This window comes from Lytechinus pictus, chromosome 11, assembly GCF_037042905.1.
Source record: "Lytechinus pictus isolate F3 Inbred chromosome 11, Lp3.0, whole genome shotgun sequence".
NCBI classification, from domain to species: domain Eukaryota; kingdom Metazoa; phylum Echinodermata; class Echinoidea; order Temnopleuroida; family Toxopneustidae; genus Lytechinus; species Lytechinus pictus.
In genome coordinates, this window is record NC_087255.1 from 7,426,284 (window position 1) to 7,439,700 (window position 13,417).

The 13,417-nt window shown below is 36.2% G+C and overlaps 3 protein-coding genes across 4 annotated transcripts in view; 1 reads left to right on the plus strand and 2 right to left on the minus strand.

Moving 5' to 3' along the window:
* Positions 1–811: 811 nt before the first annotated feature.
* Positions 812–2,742, plus strand: LOC129271431 (uncharacterized). Its single transcript, XM_054908789.2, has 3 exons — positions 812–1,187; positions 1,537–1,740; positions 2,311–2,742. The coding sequence occupies exons 1-3, from the start codon at positions 867–869 to the stop codon at positions 2,740–2,742; spliced, it is 957 nt and encodes a 318-aa protein (XP_054764764.2). The 5' UTR covers positions 812–866.
* Positions 2,743–9,717: 6,975 nt separating this feature from the next.
* On the minus strand, positions 9,718–10,974 carry LOC129271351 (E3 ubiquitin-protein ligase TRIM45-like). Its single transcript, XM_054908726.2, has one exon. It carries the CDS (start codon positions 10,972–10,974, stop codon positions 9,718–9,720), a length of 1,257 nt encoding a protein of 418 aa, XP_054764701.2.
* A 1,755-nt stretch (positions 10,975–12,729) lies between these two features.
* LOC129271437 (uncharacterized) overlaps positions 12,730–13,417 on the minus strand; it is an 11,856-nt gene continuing 11,168 nt past the window's right edge. For both annotated transcript variants that reach the window (XM_064106535.1, XM_064106536.1), the window contains one exon: positions 12,730–13,417. This exon is cut by the window's right edge and continues 269 nt beyond it. The gene's annotated coding sequence lies outside the window, so the exon portion shown is untranslated.

Consider the following 13,417-nt stretch of genomic DNA (forward strand, 5'->3'; position numbering starts at 1 on the left):
TTTTCAAATGCAGAGTAGAGAGTTTAGTTCGACGACGCACCACGTACTCAATAACATACACAAACTATTGTCAAATGCTCTTCATGACAAGGAACAACTGAGAAGTCTTTGTCGGAAATTGGTGAATCAAACACCAGTTTCGTTTTGGACTCTAGCCAACCGACAATTTTTCTTCAGCTCCGAATTTTAGGACGAAAGTGCTGCCAAGGTACACTAGTTTTCGACAAAGACTTCCCAGCTGTTATTTGTTATGTGACGGGTTGCGAAAACGACTACTGTCCTTCAGACTCAATGATCATTCATTTGACTTAAAATAATTTCTCTTAGACAATTCATTTCAAAATATATTTTGCGCTACTTTTAAAATGGGAAATGCTTTCTTTTATTTTCCTTTCTTCACTTCTTCAACCACTACTAACAGGTGTTTCTTTGGTGTATGGTTCTTGGTAGGAGCCGTGCTACCTATAGCGGCTCTACTTTTCTTCGTGACTTTATACCTCTTGATAAGGATCAATTTTCTATCAACACCAGACCCTCAACGAGGGAAAATTGATTATGACCAAGGATTATGGCTTATGATCAGAGCGCCGGTGTGGATCACAATATCTGATTTCGTACTTCTGTGCCTTTCCTTTACGTTTGGATATCTGTACGCCCTATCACCAATCCTGTACAAAGAATGGGTATTGGTGAGCTACTTAGTTTTCCAGGGAATTATATTTGTTGTCTTGCATTGTATCGTTCCTTTGAATGTACGAAAAGAAATTAAAAGACTATTGTGGCTTGGACGGAGATGTCAGGGTAAAGAGTTGGAAAGGCGAAGGAATCTTCAAAACAACTCCCGAGGGCAGTTTGAACCAGAAAAAATGACAGTTCACCTCGGTGATCAAGACACTACCCAGGAGTCGAATAGTTCTTTTGATTCGCTTGGATCTGTATCTAATGGAGCCGATGGATCACCTTTGCAGAACAGGTCTGCCACTTTCACCGGTGAGACTTCCTCAAATTCATCTGGTGAGGCAGACGGTCTTTCAAGTCTTCATGCAGGATCTGACTCCGAAGGATATGGACATAGCGCAGAAGACAACTTCTCGGAAGAAGATGAGTCATCAACAACAGACCATTGTCAAGAAAGGTCAAAAGATGACGCCTATTACATCACCAATGCAAACTCCGATTTAGTTGAGGTAATTATTATGGTGACTTGACCAGTTTCTCTGCATGACATAGGACATTGTTGATGTGCCAGTTTGATAGCAGCATATGAGAGAACAATTCGGTTTTACTGTAATACTAAGGTTCTCAACAACCTCTCATTGTATAAAACACCTGAAATCGTAATGCGAGGAGATTGCGATTAAGATAATCGAGCAAATGTACTGGAAATCTTACTGATTCTCTTGCTGTGTGAAGGGAATTAAGTCTCTGATATAGTGGTTACAATACTTCATATTTTTATTGGGTTGGGGCCAACACACATTCCATTTATTATACATTTAATATTAAAGTCAATTATTTCCTTACACACTGACACAGATCTCTTTCACCCGTCGAGGGCCTGGAACCCTTTCCAAACCCAAGGGGACGTCAACATCATCACGTCGCAAGATGAAGAAGAGGCTCAGGTTGGAGGAGAGGAACCCATTTGGAAGGTCATGTACGTGTACCAAACGCCACGATCTTTCAGAGCCATCAGATATCCAAAAGTATTTTGCTGGGTCAGGGAAATACTTCCTTAAGGTGAGGTATTCAGTCTTAGTGGATGGCAAGTTCTGTTTTGATATATCCAAAAGTATTTCGCTAGGTCAAAAGAACACTACTCTAATGGTCTAATGGTTCCTATGGTGTCATCAGGAAATACTATGATTCACATAAGCATCTACACCTGCCAGTTTAATTTTATGCTTTTATATCGTCTTCTTCATAAACCAGAAATCTTGGAGATGCACCATATTTTATAAAGGAGGTTTGTCGTGCATAGTTAATTTTCAATTCTTGACACAATCGTAGATTTTAGTGTGTGAATATTTTCCCAGCTAACCCATGTAAGACTGTGTGGATGGTTCCAATAATATAGGTTTGCATGGGCCATTATGCCAACTACTATATTTTGGTAGATTATATCGGTTACCAATCTACGTTTAAATTGGTCTAGGTGATCCCCCATCATTTACTCTTTGGTTACTATTACCTAGACACATTTATTGCATCATAGAATTATCAATATGAAGCTCAATACATTATATTGTGAGTGATTTGATTCAAACAAATCTAATTCTCTTCGATCTCTTGCGACCAATCAATATAAAGGGCACATCCCTGAGTGGAACTACGGAGCCGTCCGACCAGCCCAGTAAAACCACGAAACTGTCGACTCATCTGAATTACTTGAGAAGGAAACAGAAGGATGTCGGAGATGAGAAGAGACCCTTCAGAAGGTCATGCCTCTGTTCAAGACCTGACCACTTCCAAACCAACAGCCTTGGTCTTAAGGTATCCTGTGGCTCGAAGGGTCCCAAGGTTCCGTATTACATCACCAGAGACAGGGTAGGACTGGGAAGGGACTTCGGTCCTGGAATCGTAGGACGAGTTTGTCATTCTACCTTGATAAGCTCGTCGTCTGATTGCAAGTCTAACGGCCTACAGAAAGAATCACCTGATGAGATCATCTTAATGTTCAGCAATGACTGTCCGATCACGGTTGACTCAAACGAGGAACTGACAGTGGTTTCAGTAGTGTAATTCTTAAGCCTTTCTTTTTTTATCTTGAAATATTTTTGATCGCTGCGCAACACTATTAATCTTCAACATTGTAATTAGTAAACATGGTAAAGACGCATTCCTTCTGGAAAATTTATAAACTAATTTTTCTCACCGCATAATTAATGCGAAAAATCTTCAACAGTTATATTTATCCTCTGAAGGCCTGCATTTTGTAACTAGGCTAGTGTTGTTGTCAAGTTGCCTCTGATGCGTCCTGAAATTCTTGTATAGAATTCATGTATTTTCTTAATTTCGATGATGTTTACGTTAGAAAGACAACCAAATATAATCAAGAAAATGGTGTGGACAACTACACCTTAGATTGTAGATTTTCTTTTAATGACAGATAAGTTTGAATTGACGTCATGTGCATGCGTAAGGCATGTTCTCTTAATCATACACTTCGTCTGGAGAAAGATCAAACTCTTAATTAGAACATATTGGGTTATTCACATGGTTAATCTGTTGGATGAGAAATTAATCTTTTGATTGTAGATCAATAAATCAGAGTTTGATGAAATGGGCAAGATACTCAATTGTAGGCTTAAGATCCCTTTACATGGAAAAGGCGCTAATCTGTTGAAAGTTATCTTCGATCTGATTGATTGATTGATTGACTGATTGATTGATTGATTGATTGATTGATTGATTGATTGATATATCGTCTCATCGATTGTATCTTCCTGAGATGTATTCAGGTAATAGTAAGGTTTTGTCTGTTGAATACACCATTGCTTCATACCTGTTTCTTGTGTTTTACTGTGGTCACCTGCTTGATTGACCGTTTTACTCATTGATTACTTGTTTGATCGATCGATTATTGTTTATTGATATTGGAGGTGCCGTGGCTGAGTGGTCTAAGGCGCCAGGCTATACATGGAAAGTCCGGGGTTCAATCCCCGGCCGCGGCACCTCTGCCCGTGAGCAAGGCATTTAATCTAGATTGTTCTTTTATCCTGCTTTCAAATAAATGGAATGCTATATGCATTATTGGTAACTAGGTGTGCACTTGGTAAAAGAAAAAAATATATATATATGTATATATTGACTGTTTGATCAATCGATTGATAGTTAAATTGTTTGATTGCATGTTAGGTTGATTGATTGATTTATTTATTTATTTACTTATTTATTTTTATAAATATAATATGTATTACTCATTCATTCTTGATAATTTATTGAGAATGTAATGAAACGCATATCTTATGGTAAAATATCTTGTAGTGTAAGAAATTGTTTCTATTTCAAGCATTATACAAAGAAATGTGATGTGATGTCCTTGGCAGTTGCTTTGCTTCGAGTACCAAGGGCATTGTTTTGTTGATGGCCTTAGGCCATGGACCCCCCCCCCAAAAAAAAAAAAAAAAAAAAAAAAAAGTTTCACGATAAAGAGAAAAATAAAACAGAAAAAGGAGAAATGGAAATGCAATACATAGTGGAATGCGTTATATCTTTGGAATATAATGTCAATATGTGTCACAAAATCACATTTATCTATTACAAATGATTACAAAATGTTCCCGCTCGCTGGCAGATTTTTAGAAATTTTGCACAAATTTCCACGTATTTACCCTCTCATTTTTGGCTTAAGACACCATTGTCAGGAAGTACACAAACAATGGAAAGAAATCAATGTTGCTTGTTTGGTAATGAATGTTCAAGTATCATGTTTTATTTTGCTTGAATGATTGATAATGTCAGCCTGTTTGGTTTTCTTGATTGATTGTCACATCAATTTATATAGATGTTTCATTTTGATGAATTGTTATCGCAAGGGAATAATATATTTCTTTTTTATTATTATTATCATACCGGGAATTCAAGAGTAAAGAAAGGCGGTGGTAGGTAGGTAATGCGCCTGTAATTTTTTTTTCATTAAATTTTATATCGTATCAGCCCGCATACATTCGTAATTCCGAAGCTTCGTTATTCCGAAGGTTCGGTTATTCCGAAGGTTCGTATTTCCGAAGGTTCGTAATTCCGAAGGTTCTTTAATCCGAAAACGAAATAAGGTTCGTAATTCCGAAGGTTTGTTAGTCCGAAAACGAAATTAGGTTCGTAATTCCGAAGGTTCGTTAATCCGAAAACGAAATGAGGTTCGTAATTCCGAAGGTTCGTTAGTCCGAAATCGTAATGATTAACGAACCTTATTTCGTTTTCGGACTAACGAACCTTCGGAAGAACGAACATTATTTCGTTCGGATTAACGAACTTTCGGAACCACGAACCTTATTTCGTTTTCGGATTAACGAACCTTCGGAACATCGAACCGTATTTCGTTTTCGGATTATCGAACCTTCGGAAAAACGAACCTTCGGAAAAATGCCACAAATGTTCGGATTAACGAACCCTTTTACGTTTTCGGATTAACGAACATCGAGGTATAGGCAATTTACGTGTTTCGGAATTACGAACCTTCGGAATTACGAAGTGTAACCGTATCAGCCATGCAAAAAACATTAGCACTTTGTAAGTAACCCACTTGGCTCCACCTTTCTAAGAAAGTTTGTTTATTATAGATTTGGAATTGATTTTTTTTTATAATCTGTATATTGATTGCTAAATCAATAAGTGTTTTTGAATAATCGAGAGGCATTTGCACGCTCTTAAAATAGTTGGGGGAAAAATGCAAAATGTTTAACCAAAACTGGGCAACATACTGTCCACTCAATTATTGGTTAAATCTGTCCAAATTGGGTAATAAAAACTAATAATTGGGTAATGAATTTGTTCAATTGGATAATTGCCCAGAATATTTATTTATTTTGCCAACATGCATTACCCAACACAGTGGATAGTATGTTGCCCAACATTTTAAGTGTGCAGATCATGACCCGACTGACTAAATGATTGATTGATTAATGATCAATATTGCGTCAGTTGTAAAAACAATTTTTATTGAAGTGAGATAGAAAACATCTTTGGTAATGATGATTAGTAATTATTGACTGAATATTAAATCTCATCATTCGTAGATTGGTGTGCGGCTGTTGATCTATGTGATTATTGTGACAGTGTATTGATCAATATTGATTGATTTGTCATTCACGTACTCGCAGTGGCGTACCGTGGGTCACGGCATTGGGGGGGCACCAGAAATTTTTTTAGTCACTTAGTGAGCGCGCGAAGCGCGCTCAGTTGCCAGATAAACTGACCTAATATAGAAATTTTAAGGACAGTGCCATTAAACGGATATGTATTTCACTGACCGCATAATGCGAGCGCGAGCTGAATTTGTTTTTATATTCAGACCTAAAAAGGGACATTATAAGCAAATTTTTGTAATCATAATACATATCTATCTCACTAAACAAACAATGCGAGCGCGAAGCGCGAGCTGAAATTTTTGTATACATTGACCCCAAACAGGGACATTTTGAGGACTACATTACAGGAATCCATTAAGAGCATACATATCTCACCATAGTCATCTAATGCGAGTGCCAAGCGCTTGCTGATTTTGTTACAATTATATACATCTAAACAGATGAAACACCTTTAGTCATTGTAATCATGATTATCACACGCATCACACTAATAAAATATAGGAAATTCAGATCTGAAGTGGACATCTGAAGTGGCTTGTTTGTAGGAATTCACAAAGACCATGCGTATTTTATTAACCAAATGGTGCGAGCGCTAAGCGCGAGCTGAAATTCTTGTATATATTGACCACAAACAGGAATATTTTAAGGACTCTTTTTAAAGGAATCCATTAAGAGTACACAAATCTCACCATAGTCATCTAATGCGAGTGCCAAGCGCATACTGATTTTTTTAGAATGGCACATGAAGCACTTTTTGCAGTCATTGTAATCATAATTATCATACGCATTTTACTAATCAATTAATGCGAGCGCGAAGCGCGAGCTGAAAAATATAGGAAATTCAGACCTGAAGAGGACATTTTAAGGCTTGTTTGTAGGAATTAATGAAGACCATGCGTATTTCACTAACCAAATGATGCAAGTGCGAAGCGCAAGCTGAAAATTTTTGATATTCAGATCAGAAAAGGGGACATTTTAAGGACTGATTTTAGGAATTCATGAAGAGCACACATATCTCACCAATCCACTAATGCGAACATAAGCACGGGCAGGAAATGTTTTATATTAAGACCTCAATATGGGGCAATCACTTTAAGTAGTCATGAAAAAGAAGCATAATATGCCATATGACATATTATGTCACTACATAAAACAATAATTCTAAGTGCGAGGAAATCTATTTGGTGTGTATTGACTTGAAAACGGGAGGTTTTAGTACAATAGGATTATATATCTCCTTAAACAGACAATGCGAGCACCAGGAACAATGAAGACATAAGCCCTGAGCAAATTGTGTTTCATAAAGTTATGAAATTTTTGAAATGTAATATAACATAACATAATTATTATATAACATTATAATGAACAATAATTTTTTTCTTTCCTTCTTCCTTTCTTTCCCTTTCTCTCTCCTCTTCTCCTTTTCCCCGGTTTTTTTTTTTTTTTTTTTTTTTGCCAGCCGATTGGGGGGGCACGTGCCCCCCCCATGCCCCCCGTAGTTACGCCACTGCGTACTCGTATATTTACCTATAATCGCCTTTATATTTTGAGCTTTAAATGCACCTACATGTTTTGATGTTTAAAAAGGGTTAGTTTTGTCTCTCATTGGCCGAAACATTAATTCATTGGTTAGTTGAATTGACAAATGTGCACTTGTTTTAAAGGGATTCCATGAAACTGAGTCACTATCTTAAATTACTTAAATGACTAGATGAAAAGGGTTAGCTGTGTGCAACAGATCCATTATCTATCCATTATTTCTCTTGTCATATGAAGAGTTTAGTTGCAAAAGGGCTTAGGTCCACTTTGAACCATTCTGAGAAAAAACATGTTTTTTATTCTCACTTACTGCAATATTCTTATGAGAAACTAAATTGTTATGATGTACTACCCTATCATGTGAACATAAAATTGGGTATAAAAGAAATCTACCTGTCTTCAATTTTTTTCTATAAATTCTTTTAAAAATTATCATTGTGGACCTAAGCCCTTTTGCAAGTAAACTGAAATGAATCCAATCTATTTTGATTAAAAAAGTGATTTTTCTTTGCCACTTTTTTTCACGTTTTCATGTAAATTTCAAATTTTCTTTGTTTTCATCAAAGTGACTAAAAATTTAGAGGTTTTGTGACAGAAAACAATAAAATTTATGAACAATGGACCTAACCCCTTTTGAAAAATGAGCTCTTCAGAAGAGTTTGATTGCAAAAGGGGTTAGGTCCACTCCAAGAAAATCATTTGTTTTTAAATTCTCCTATATTGCATATTCTTATGCGAAACTAAATTTTCAAGATTCCCTACCATGACAACATAAAATTGGGTATAAAAGAAATCTTCCTTTATTCATATTTTTTTAAATATTCTTTTCCAAAAAAATTCGGTGTGGAACTAATCCCTTTTGCAACTAAACTTAAATGGACCTAATCCCTTTTGAAAAAAAAGTGATTTTTCTTTGCCATTTTTGATCACTTTTAAATAGGAATTTCAACTTTTATTTGGTATCATCTTATAGAGCTACTAAAAATCTATACATTGAGACCAATTTGATGAAAAATGGACCTAACCCCTTTTGCAAGTGAGCTCTTCATATATAGAACGCATTTATTTCTGAATAGACTATAGTATGAATTTCGACTAGTCTACTGATCTATTCACTTTGACTAATTTGTTTTAGAGGACATATTGTACATTTATAATTTCGTAAATGAAACTGCAACACTGTTTGTGTTTTAATGTCATTATATAATTAGTAGATGGTAAATGGTATCATGGCCCTGTCAATTATGATGGACGACTCAATATATAGTTGTTTGGTGAATGGAATTATCATTTATTTGATTTATACATCAATTTTCTTGATTGATATATTAATTCATTGAAAGATCATTACAAAATATATGAATGTTTTAAATTATATGTATTCAAATCAGTGCAATTTGTAAATAAAAAAAACTTTAAGGTTATATTAATTATTCATCATACACAACAAAATCATAAATGATAACATTGATTTGCACGAGAACACCTATTGTTTCAAGGGTTATTTTTGCTTGATGAAGTAATGTCGTTAAGAAATAATGTCATTAAATTATCATTAGCCCCTATTTTATCTCCTTTAGATATTCAGTATAATATTCTAAATATATCTTCATGTCATGTCCATACCCAAATATAACACGTGAACAAATATTTCGATCTCTAAATATCTTATGAAAGAGTCCAGTCATTGTAATTTCAAATTTTGGTCGTATTTAATGACTTGTATTGAACTAGGATAGGTATAGATACACGATTTTTAAAACGAATTATAATGGTTTGAATATGATGTATCAATAACTCAACATAAATTACTGAATTATGTAAACAGAAATCCATATTTACCTATATTTAACTACAAAATCTTCTCTTGAAATAAATCCCTAATTCAATAATGTGTCTAATTGTACAGAGTTAGACTTATTGTGTAGTTTTAACATGCAACATTTATCGCTTTTTGTTTAATATACACCTGTTAGGACTTGTTATTATCATCATGTATCAATATATAATTATCACTATTATGTTTGTTTCTTGTCGTTGTCATAGCAATGATAAAATGCAACCATGATAAACATATTTTAAGACATAACGCTACGTAATCTCCAATTAGTGCTGGCTTAATAGTGCGTATCGTATATTATACTTCGTTTTTGTCATATCTCGAATCTGTTAATGTTTGCGTGCCTTAACATGCCTCGGTGCACTTTCTTAAAGTATGAGCATGTCTAAATTTAAACAAAAACGAAACCAGAAAACATCAGCATCACTATCATATGAACACCACTTTGAACTACCGAGCAAAATAATCATCTAGAAAAATGATGAGAAGGACCAATTTTTTTACCCTCACCTTAAAAAAAAAAAATATTCATTCACAGTACAGAGGTGAATACCATTTGAGTTGGTATCGCGGGAAAGGGAACGATGTTGTGTGTAATCGAAGGGTTCCCTGAGTCTTTGATGATTCTTTGTTGGCAATCTCGGCTGTCAGATCTTTCAGAAGATCTAGGAAACCTCCACGTCTTGCCATCAATATATTGGATACAGTACCTCTACGCTTGAGGACATCAACGTAGTTCTCTGCTGTGGTCGCCTTTACTCGAAGCTCCTCCAAAGATTTGATGAGCTCATTGGTTGCTTTAGTTGAGTCAGTCTCGACCCTGGACACCTTCGCCAACATGGACATTTTCTTGTCCTCGAGCTGCTGCAGGAGCTCTGCCCTGGCAATATCAGCATCTTCAATGATCTGTTTCCGAAGTTCTTCGGCCTTGTCCGCAATGGCCTTTTTATGCTCAAGGTGTGCCATGAGCATTTTATCGAACCTTGATGGTGTGAATCTGTTGACTATGCTAATTGCTTCGTCCAGGAATGGCTTGATACCATCCTTGACATCTATACAAAGGTGCATTCGATGATCTTCGGAAGACACGCAATCAGTGCAGATAGCCACCTGACAGATGGTACACAGTTTCGTGGAGAGCGACGTTGGATGGCTGCTGCATGTTGTGTATGTGTGAGCATTGTCGACGTCAACAAGGTTCTTTCCTCCTTTGATCTCATCTGTTGAGATGATCGAGTGATTTCGTGTCACGGATAATTTCTTGTGTGCCACGACGCAGGTTGCGCAGATGAATTGTTTGCAATCGCTGCAGAAAGACGTTGCCTTGCAACTGTTATCCTGGCACGACTCACAGGTTAGAGAATCACTCGATTTAGCTTTCCCACGAAGTTTTTCCGTGAAATCCACATTTCCGATTTTCATCTCTGCAAAAATATTTGGAAAGTAATACTGCCTGGAATTATGAGTTTCTGCTTTCCCATTGCGTTTACAAATCGGGCAGGCTGGGAGTTGAAGACCTTGAATCTCCTCTCCATCAGGGTCCAATGTAAATAGGTTTGCTGCTACTCTAAATACACCCTGTGCTACACTAATTGCACTATTTCCAATGCTAGTGAAACTTTCTGATTTGGGTCTCCCCGACTCCCGTTTCTTCTCCTGCCTCAAACACTGATCACAAAATGTATGAAAGCACTTCAAGAACTGTCCATTCCGGAGCTTTCCCTCACATATCCCGCATGTCAAGTCGTCTCCTAAACTGTATGGATTGTTCTTGGATAACGCCATTTTGAAAATGAAGAATTCGTAAGAGAGCTATATGTATGTTGCTGTCAAAGTGAATTTGCATTCTGATGTGGCATATTCAATGCTTTGCGGGTTACTGTCTGTGATGGTGACGTCATCGTGAACGGAACTAGAACCCCGGAACCTAACTTCCACTAGTTGTTACGAGGGACGTTGAGACAAACGGGCAATTTCCGTTTGCCAACTAGACTGTGTTTTGTTTTTGCACAATCTTTAGCACCAGGGTTGTATTTGTACCTATTTAAGATTTCCTCTCATTATACAATGAAAATGAAGAGTAATATCGTGTAAAAAAAACTGTTTTATTCACGTATCATATACAGTATATATATACATGTATCTTACAATCTTGACCAAGCTCTATATTCTAAAATGAAATGCGAAACAACTATCAGAGTCTCGAGATTATAGACATTTAAACTATAAGCACTGGAATTAGTACGTGGACACCCATGGCCGTATACAGCGGGGGCAGGGGGTAGTTGCCCCCCAGAAATTATGAAAACCTCCCTTTTTTACTGAAAATGTTCATTAAATTCAACAAGTGTGCACGAAATCCTTTCACTTTCGAAAATTCAAAAGCGCCCCCTATAAGAAGCTCGGTCACTTCGCTTTCAGGTTTCTTCGAAAATATTTACGCTTCTTGCCCCCCCCCCCCCCCAAGAATTAAAAATCTGGTTACGTCCATGTGGACACCTGCTCTTTTAGGATTGTTTTTCGCTCCGGACGATGTATGCTCATAATAGTGAAAAGGGTATCAGCAATGCTAAACTGGGAGACAAATTATACCTTTCTATTCTTTTGCATGAAAATGTAAAATTTGAGGCGTTTTTTAGGGTATGCAAACCATGAAAAATATTTGTTTAGGAAGTGAAGACCAATGTAGGCATTGGCCTCAGTGCTGTTAGGGAGTCGAACCCACTGTAGGCCTATACCATATACACGAACACGCTCACTCATGTACCAACGCCCACTCCCGGAAACCCACATCCCTCCCCCTTTCTTCTCCATATGTAAACATTGATTTCTATTCGATTATCAAAATTTATTGAAATGTCTTTTATTTTTGAAAGAGTTAATGTGTGTGTATGAGTGTGTGTGCGCACATTTGGGCATGGGTGTAAGGGTGCATGTGTGTGTGCGTGAATCGTTTGTCTTACTATGGACACCCAAACCATCGAGTTATTATTCAGGGCCCCGTCTTACAAAGAGTTACAAATTGATCCTATCAATCGTAACTCTATGGAAATCCATCAGTGTCATAATTGTATCTACAAGAAATTTGTAAAATGTCCTTTGTAAACAAAGGAAAACACACCAATTTGTCAAGAAATCAATGACTTTATGGATATACATTCACATCTAAACTTTTTTTTTAAACAAATATGCATTTTATATGTTTCAACTTTCCATAGTTGCGATTGGTCGGATCAATCGCAACTCTTTGTAAGATGGGCCCCAGATGATAGTTTGATCGTGCCCAAAGAGTCGCTAGTATGTAAGTCTTAATAACTCCCTCCCCCTCTCGCTCTCTTTCTCCTTCTCTCTAACTCCCCCCCCCCCCCTCTCTCTATACATAATCTCTCTCTGACCCTCTCTCTCTTCTCTCCCTCTTTCCCAATGCCCCTCTCCTTTTCTGATTATGACTCTCTACGTACCTTTCTTTCTATCACTTCATTACTTTCAAGGGGTAAAAGTCAGAAATCAACACCAAAAAATACACCTTACACATATCACTTTCATTTATTACTTTTACTTGTTAGCATTTATTTTATTATTTGATCAAGTCTTTTGAGTCTTAAAAAACACATTTTCTTTGAAATAATTCTACTTTATCTTTTCTTTATAACTACACATTGCCATAAAAATACTTGTTACCAGAAAAATATTATCGTCCGAAATAGAACATAATATGTTATGATATTCTTTAGCTCACTTTGTCGTTTGGTAAGAGAAAGATATTACCAAACATTTACAGTGTTCGAAAGGTCATTTCAATGAACTTGATATCTAAAAATCTTTATTTATATAACATAAAGATATTATCTAATTACACTTCATATTTTTCACATTCATCCATCAGTGATAAAACATAATCTGGAGGAATGCTGTTAAATTTGTAAAACCGGTTTATTACAACTTGCTCAATCTATTTTATAATGTGTGCTATCATGACTATATATAGTTTTGCCATCAAAATTTTAATGAATTTCATTATTTTCCTGTGATTATTTTTCCATTGAATATATTTCAAATATCGCTTCATCATAAACATCTTTTTTTTTTCTTCTCAAACCAATCAGCCCATTTATCCAAATCCAAATGTCAATTCGAAATGATAAGGCTAATCTAACTATAAGAACGATATGCTGACTATCATAACGGGAGCAACTTTTAACCAATCAGAATCGACATTTTGCTAGCT